Source organism: Mustela nivalis, assembly GCF_964662115.1.
Source record: "Mustela nivalis genome assembly, chromosome: 4".
NCBI classification, from domain to species: Eukaryota; Metazoa; Chordata; class Mammalia; order Carnivora; family Mustelidae; genus Mustela; species Mustela nivalis.
In genome coordinates this window covers 26,761,410-26,770,173 of record NC_139023.1, presented here as the reverse complement: position 1 = coordinate 26,770,173, position 8,764 = coordinate 26,761,410, and the positions used below count along the sequence as shown (strand labels likewise).

The 8,764-nt window shown below is 45.0% G+C and overlaps 1 protein-coding gene across 1 annotated transcript in view; it reads left to right on the top strand.

Annotated features, from left to right (window-relative positions):
* Positions 1–5,867: 5,867 nt before the first annotated feature.
* Positions 5,868–8,764, top strand: part of CWH43 (cell wall biogenesis 43 C-terminal homolog) — a 54,609-nt gene continuing 51,712 nt past the window's right edge. Inside the window, exons 1-2 of the mRNA XM_082728377.1 lie at positions 5,868–6,065; positions 7,896–8,087. Coding sequence (XP_082584503.1) covers positions 6,023–6,065; positions 7,896–8,087 — 235 coding nt within the window. The 5' untranslated portion in view covers positions 5,868–6,022. The remainder of the gene's footprint in view (positions 6,066–7,895; positions 8,088–8,764) is intronic.

Sequence of the window (8,764 nt, the reverse complement as noted above, 5' to 3'; positions counted from 1 at the left end):
ATCCCTGGCTGTACTGATTTCCCTAGAGAGCATTTATTGAGCAAATATTCATGAGGGGCAGCAAAACAACGCCCAGAGAACTAATTAGTTCAAGCATCACACATTTTATAACCTGATCATTCCTCTTTGTCTCCTTCCTGTGCCTAGAAGGGCACAGAATGAGTGTTCAATGGCATCCCCTTTAATTTTTATACCCCTTTAACCTCTGGGGGAAAAGCTGGGTAGGGCCATATTGGTTAGGGCTATCCTAGTTCTATAACGAATACATTTCAGTGGCTTCATCACATTCACCAGTTCAAGGGCGGTGTTCCCAGTCAACAGGCTAGCTTTCCTCTTTGTAATGAGTCAAAGACCTTGGCTCTCTTCCTCTTGGTGGCTCAGTCTTTCCCTAGGGCCTCATCACAAGAAGAAGAGGAGCAAAGGAGAGAAGCAGCTCCAACCTCCTTACCTGGCAGTGACACGTCCTTTGATCACACTCCTTTGCTGAGAACCAGCCACCTAAGAACCCACAAAGACACAAGAGAGCTGAGAAGTGTAGCCTCCGGCCGGCAGCTCCTCTTTAGTAACAACTCTGCTCTCGGGCCAGCACAGGACAGACAGGAATGTTTGGGCAGGGAGCTAACCTTCTCTGCCATAGGGAGCTTCCATTTTGTTTCCACTCAAGGAAAGAAACTTAGCTGCCCAGAGTGGAGAGAGGCCGGCGAGGAGCACTCCTCTGTTTCTTCGGAGCCACAAGCTGAAGCCTGCCGATCTCAAGCAAAATCCAGTGCCTTCAAGACTTTGGCTAAAACAAAGCCAGAGTTCATCTGTTTCTTGGAGAGAAGGTCATCACATTTTCATTTTGTTAGAGACGTGTAACCTCTCTCTTTTGAAGGAACCGTATGGGGGGAAAAGTGTTCATGTTTTCTAGGTAGGGAGTCTGTTTATTGACCATTACCATAAACAAAGCAACCTACATATCCACCAAAAGGGGAATGATTAAGTCAATGATATATAACCATGCTATGAAATAACAGAAAGCCATTAAAAGTCACATTTCAAAAGATAGTTGATGGCCATGAGAAAAAATTCTTAATGTATTGGGCAAAAAAGAAGCAAATAATCAAAATAATTAAATACCTACGAAGCAATTACTAATTAAAATGAAAAGGACTAACAACTATAAATTCTCTCTCTCTGTGCCTACACACACACACACACACACACACACACATATCAGATGTAATGAATTGTAATAGATTGCATTATTGTTCAAAGTACTTCTTGCTTCGCTTATATAGCTTTGCCCCACTGATGTCCGCTTGACCACTCTGTTGGCTGAGGGTGATGTAGCTTCGATGACACATGCAGGTAGAGGCTGCTTCAGCCCGAGTCCCAGATTCATGATGATGAAAAGCAGCTGCAACCAACCCACCATGGAGATGTGATGTGACTGAGGAATAAACATCCGTCATCACAAAACACAAACTCAGCTTATACTAAAGTGGCCTGGATGCTTAAAAAAAAAAAAAAAATGGGCATAATTGAGAGCTTGAAGTGACACGAAGGCATTTCTTCTTATTTTGCCTTTTCAGAGAAAATCATTTCTCTTTTTTGTTAGACCAGAGGATCTTTGTTATTCCCTAAAACATATTCTCTCCTTGTAGAAGTGATTCTTGTCTTCTGATAAAAATAGTCTCACTATGTTCTGACTGACCTTGACGTGTTCATGCTCCAAGAAATAGGGAAGGAAGAGAGAAAAGAAGCAGTGGGCAAAGCCATAATGAGCTTCATTCATTTCCATGTAAAATAAGAATGCAAATGGCATTTGGAGGTCAGAGAAGAGACACTGACAAAAATGAAAAGACTGTGGCCTTTGAAATTAGTTTAAAACCAGGCAGATTGTAAATACAAAAATTGAGGTGGTGGCAGTGAATTGTATGTAATGGGCATGTTCACAGAGGAGATCAAGCTGATGACGGTGATATCATTTGTCTGGTAACTTATATTCTGTAGGAGATGAGTAAAAGTTACACAGTAACAATAGTTAAATAGCAATGAAATTAAATGGAGAGCAAGGTAATTAAAAGTTCATCTATTTGACTTAGGATATTTGGGAATGAAATTAAAAGCAACTTCCTAATTAGCCTGCAAGAGGAACAATAATTCAAGCTACACTGACAAGCCACATAGGAAGGAATCATGATAGATGTTCCCACAATGTGCCATGGAGGAACAACATGGTCAACCAGAAAAATTACTGCCAACACAACCGAAATACTATTACTCCTTTGTGGAAGGAGAGGAGGAAAAAAAAAAAAAAAAACCTCTAATGAAATTTTCCCTGGCATACTGATGCCATTCTTCTCTTTATAGTTGGAAGGAAGTCAGAATGGATTAGGGAATGCCCAGAGAAGGCAATTAAAATGAGCTCAGAATGCAGAGGTTATTGACATAATGGCCAAGCAAGGACTTAACCTACAATATGCTTAGCATAATGTCAAGTATTATGAAGAGATATGCAAATAATAATGCAAGTTACCGTTTACTAAATGCTGTAAATCCCATAGGCGACATGCTGAATGCCTTAGTACCCGATCTATTTAAACCTCAAAACAACTATGCATAAAGTAGGTGTTTATAGCAGAAACAGACAGCGGCTCAACCCAACTTGGTTTCTTTCCTTTCTGGGCTAGCAGCTAGACTGCATTTTTCCAGACTCCCCTGAAGGTAGTTGTGATCAAATGGTTAAAGAGAAAAAAAAAATACTAAGACTAAAAACTGAGATTTAAGGAAAAGAGAAAAGACAATGCATCCTTAATAGAAGCAAAGTTTGCCCTAGAACTTGGCGTTGAAAGGGACAAACTTGACAGAGCGCCTACATGGCACTCACAGCACTAAATACAATGCTTTTCACATGGGACCAAGAAAAATAAATGTATGTGGGAAATGACGAAGGAAAATGAAGGACCTGATGTTTCTATTCACTGAAGTCCATCACATTTTGAAGGATGGCTGAGAGTAAATGATGAACAGAACCAAAACATTTTTACAAAATGTAACTAGAATGTATTGCATTTCTAAAAAAGATTTTATTTACTTACTTGACAAACAGATATCACAAGTAGGCAGAGAGGCAGGCAGAGAGAGAGGGGGAAGCAGGCTCCCTGCTGAGCAGAGCCCAATGATGTGGGGCTCAATCCCAGCACCTGGGAATCAGGTGACCTGCTCAGGGAATCATGACCTGAGCTGAAGGCAGATTCCCCCAGCTCAGGGAATCATGACCTGAGCTGAAGGCAGAGGCTTTAACCCACTGAGCCACCCAGGCGCCCCTGTATTGCATTTTTAAAACTGTCCTCTTGAGACATAACCCACACACCTCTAATTCGCCCATTTACCATGTGTAATGTAATATTTTTAGTATATTCATAGTTGTACAACCATTGCCACAATCTAATTTTAGAACACTGCATTCCACCCCGTCTTGAAAGAAACTGTATACCCATTCATTCCCTTTCTTTTGCCACTTGCCCCCCAGCCCTAAGCAATTAATACACTCTTGGTCACTATAAATTTGCCTATCTGGAAAGTTTCATTTAAATGGAATTGTACAATAGGTGATTTATGTTGTGATTGGTTTCTTTTGCTTAAGAGTAATCTGTTCTTTTCTTTTCTTTCTTTCTTTCTTTTTTTTTTTTTTAAGATTTTATTTATTCATTTGAGAGAGAGACACAGAGAGCACAGGCAGGGGGAGCAGCAGGCAGGGGGAGAAGCAGACTCTCCACTGATGCAGGGCTGGATCCCACGACTCTGAGATCATGACCTGAGCTGAATGAAGGCAGTTGCTTAACCATCTGAGCCAGCCAGGCGCCCCTAGCATTGTTTTCAAGCTTCATCCATGTAGCATATATCAGACCTTCATTCCTTTTTGATTGCTGAATAATATTCTAGTGTGTGGCTATACCACTTCTTGTTTATCTACCCATCATTTGTTGCACATTTGGGTTGTTCCCACATTCTATTATAAATATGGTTCTATGAACACTTGTGTACAAATTCTGCATGTTTTCATTTCCCTTGGGTATATATACTTATACTTAACCCAGGAATATTGTTTGATCACATAGCAACTTAATGTTTAATCATTTGAGGAGTAACCAGACTATTTTCCAAAGTAGCTGCACCGTTTTACATTCCCACCAGCAATGTAGAAGGGTTCTACTTTCTCCAAATCCTTGCCAACACTTGTAATTGTATGATCTTTAAAAAAATTATAACCATCTTAGTGAGTGTGAAGTGGTATCTCATTGTGCTTTTGGTTTGCATTTCCCAAGTGAAATGATTTGAATATTCCTTGCCTGTGCTTATTGGCTACTCCTATAGGTTCTGGGGGGAAAGGTCTATAAGATCTCTTGTTCATTTTTAAATTGGGTCGTTTGTTATTGTTGACTCATATTTTTTAATGCATATTCTGGACAGCTGCTCCTTACCAGACATACAATTTGAAAATACTGTCTAACAGTATGTGCATTGTGGTGTTTTGTTTGTTTGTTTTACCTTCTTGATAGTGTCCTTTAAAGCACAGAGCTTTTAATGTTAATGAGGCTCTCTTATGTCTTTTCTCACTTGGGCTTTGGGTGTCATTTCTAAGAATTCACTGCCCAACCAAAGACCCTGAAGACTTACTCCTATGTTTTCTTCTCGGAGTTTTATAGTTTTATGTCTTACAGTTAGGTTTTTGGTCTATTTAGAATAGTTTTTGCATACTGTGTGAGATAGGGGTCCTACTTTATTCTTTTTCAGAGGGATATCCAATTGTTCTAGAACCATCTGTTGAAGACCATCCTTTAACCCCCAGGAAATTGTCTTGGCAAACTTGTTGAAAATCATCTGACCCCAAGAGTTTATTTCAGGACTCTTGGTTCTGCTTCATTGATCTATATGCTACCCTTGTGACAGAGTACTAGTAATTAACTAAGTGGTTAGGATCTCTTTGCTCAAAACTGCTACAGACTTACAACAACAATTGCTCATAAAAGATTCTTACACTTTTAGGCGACTCATCATTGTTTCCTTTCAGAACAAACTTTCCAAGAGTGGAGTGATAAAGTCTTCGAAGGAACTAAAGCGAGTTAAAATAAACTGCTTTGAGAAGGTTCAAAAAAATTTTCCCAAGACATTCTGGGGTGTGGTATTATTTGAGCGAGAAACAACCGGCTTAGTCCGCAGGCTCCATCGTTAATTAGACCTTCTCTGCCTCTCTCCTTAGGGATGGGCGCTCGCAAACCGCGTTAACCATGACATTGAGGAGGGCAGAGTTTCCGCGCACATCAGTTGTCTTCTCTCCTCTGTGCAAGGGTTGCGGCGTCTCTAAAAGCCACAGAAAATGCTGGAGCCTCTAGAATTTTTGGACCACCCTTCTAGAGCGCAATTTGTTCACCACCGGGCTGAGAGGGAGTAGCGCGCTCTGGGGAGCCGCCCGCCTCCCGAGCGTCGCCCAGGCCTTAAGAACGCCGAGGGCCTGTTGGCACCTGTCGGCCCAGAGAGCGCGCGCGTCCTGCAGGTCCCCTCCCGTCCAGCCGTCCCCTCGTCAGCGCACATCCGTGGCCCTCGGTTTAAACCCGGCACCTCCGGCCCGCCGCTGCGCCGGCTCCCGCCCTCCCGGGGGTCTGCAGCGCTCCCTCCCCGGGCTGCTCCGCGGCCGGGCCGGGCGCCCTGGGTCTTGCCGGACGGCGGGGTCCGAGGACCCCCGCGAGCCTGCCGGGAGCCGTCGCGGGGCCGGGGGTTTGGGCGCCGGAGCGCGCAGGTGGCGCGGGCCCGGGCAGGCTGGGCTGGGTGTGGTGCGCGGAGGCGGACGCGCGGCGGCCCCACCCTCGCCCGGGCTCGGCGGGCCGCGCGGGCCGGTGCGGGGCGGCGGGGCTAGGCGAGGGCGCGGGCGCACGGACTCAGCTCCAGACCACGCGGCGGCGGGCGCGGGGCGCCGGGTGTGCGCGGGGGGCGGGCGCGTGCTGCTGCTGAGGAAGCGCGGCTCCACGTCGCGGCCATGCCCTGGCTGTGGCGCGAGATCCTCCTGGAGAGCCTGCTGGGTAAGCCGAGGCAGCCCCGGGCGCGCGGTCCGGGCGGCGCGCCCCCTACGCGTCCGGAGCCGCGGCGCTGGGACCCCCGGGGGCTGGGCTCTGGGAGGGGGGAGCGCGCCCTGGGCCCCACATAGAGACGTCCTCTGGGAACTCTTGCCACCAAAGTAAAAAAGTAAGTAAATAAATAAATAAGACAAGACCCCGACCGCGGCTGGGAAGCCGAGGAGGATTCCGCGGGGAGACGGTGCTTCCGAGCTCCCACGCCACCCTGGGATCGCGCCCAGTTCCCCACGTGGAGGCCTTGTACCGGCGCTGCTGGTACAGCTCCCGGTCCCCTCCCCCCCCCCCCCCCCCCGTCCAAACCTTTAATTTAAGTGAATAAACTTCAGTACTGGATCTTAACTTTCTGCAGGAAAGCCCCCCCCCCCCCCCGTGTCCCCCGGCGGCGTGAGGTGAGCACAGCTCACGGCTGGGCATCGAACCTGTGCGCGCTTAGCAGCTTTGCAAAAAAGTCCCGAGAACAATTATTGGTGTAATTCTGTCCGACTTGTATGATTAAAATCAGAATTCCCAGCCGAACGTTGGGGAGAATGCTATCATCTCGCTGTTTACTATGAAACATTCCTTTGCTTAGGAGGGGCACCTGCCTAAAAACTTGATTTTCTGGGAGCTGCTAATAATTCAGAAGACACCCCCCCCCCCCCACTTTTCCCTGGTTCCGAATGTATCTTAATACAGCAATGTGAAATGAATTACTTGTAGTAAGTACCTAGGGTGCTAGGTACTCTTAGTACTTGATCTCAGGTAATCCTCGCAACCCTGTGAGGTGGCTAACAGAGCTATTTTGCTGATGAAGAACGGAAGGCTGGGACGTTCGTGGGGAGAAAGTTAACCACTCCCGATGGCTAGACGGCTGCCTTTGGAACCAGGCTGCCCGGGGTTTAGGTTCACTCTGCCATGTGCTACCGTTTTGATCTTGGCGATTACTTTCTGAATCTCAGACATTTTTGTTATTTTTACATTTGTAAGACGGGAGTAAAAGGGGTCCATTTCATAGGACAGGAGTTGGATGAGGACCTAAAGAAATGATCTCTGGAAATACTTAGCACAGACGCTGGCCCATGGGAAGGGCCCATTAGTTAATTATCATTACGGTAGAAGATTATGCAGTCAGTAGTGGGCAGAGGTGAGCCTGAGTCAGATCTAGGTATTTCACTTACCCGGCTCTTTCTCCTAAGGTTAGGTTTAAAAAAGTCTACTTACAAGAATATGTTGCCTAACTAACCTGCCTTTGGGTGCGCTCTGGAGTGGGAGGAAAGGAGGAAGTCATGCTGCTTGTCCTTCTTTTTCTTTTGCTTGCTTTTTCCCCCCTCATAATCTCTACACCCAACATGGGGCTTGAAACCACACCCAGAGATCGAGCGGCATGTCCCCCAACTGAACCATCCAGGCACCCCTGTCTGTTCCTCTGCTTGATTTTCATGATATTGCTTTTTATAGAAGGGTTGACTTAGGTAAAGACATTTTTTCAGCTAGGGTTCTGACAGAACATCCAGTTCAACCCAGATGGTCCAGATGAAGAGGTTTTAAGAAAGGGATGACCTCTGGGGGTGCGAACAAGGTTAAAGGGGTAAATAAAGGGTGTCACGGGACATTCTCTTTCTGATGGGGGAGGGGGAGGATTTCTGTAGTGGAACCAGGTTAAGGTCAGAATTGTGAGGGAGGGTGGGTCCGCCAGAGCAGTTATGGTGGAGGCGGTGGAGGGGCAGGGCTACTCTGGGAAACAAGGAGGCCTTTGCACTTGTCCTTTAAAACATGTGTTTGTTTGTTTGCCCCTAGGATATGTTTCTTGGTCTCTCTGCCATGGCTTGGGACCCATGATCTATTACTTTCCCCTGCAAACTCTGGAACTCACTGGGCTTGAAGGTTTTGGCATAGCGTTTCTTTCTCCAGTATTCCTAATATTTCCTCCTTTCTGGAAATTGGTTAACAAGAAGTGGATGCTAATCCTGTTGCGGATCATTACTGTGGGTAAGATTTAAAAGTGCTTCTTTAAGATTTTTTTCTTGTTATTGTTATTGATGTCAAAAATCAAGTGAAAGTATGTAGACTTTTTTGAATGCTAAATAATTAAATGAAAAAACAAGATTCCTCTTTCTCTTACTACTACCTTAAAGAGTTTTGGTGGAATTGGAATGCTAGACCAAGAGTCCATGCCTCTTATATTTCTAACTTTTTCTGTCAGATTGGAAAAGCCTAAAAATCACTGAAATGAAGAGGGAGAACACTTCAGCTCTTGAAAATTTTGTGTTCTTTCTCCAACTACAACACAAAACTCAGAAACCATTACACATTGTTGAATGCTCCTGCGTGAAAATAGGAAAATTATGCATGATGAACACTGTAGTAAGTAAAGTCAAACAACAATTTAGGAAAGATATGTACAATTCATTTAGTCAAGGGCTAATTTCACTAACTTATAGAGTTTTTACAAATCAACAACAAAAAGGACTCGCAACTCAATATATAACAAAGAATATGAACAGTTTACTAAAAAGGAAATATAATTGGTTCTTTAAAAATACTAAAACGTGCGGCATATGAACCACACACTCACATACATACGTATTTGTATGTAGTTGCACATACTGGATTGTCAAAGAGGAAAGTTGAGGAATACAATATTGTAAGGATGGGAAAGTAGGCAC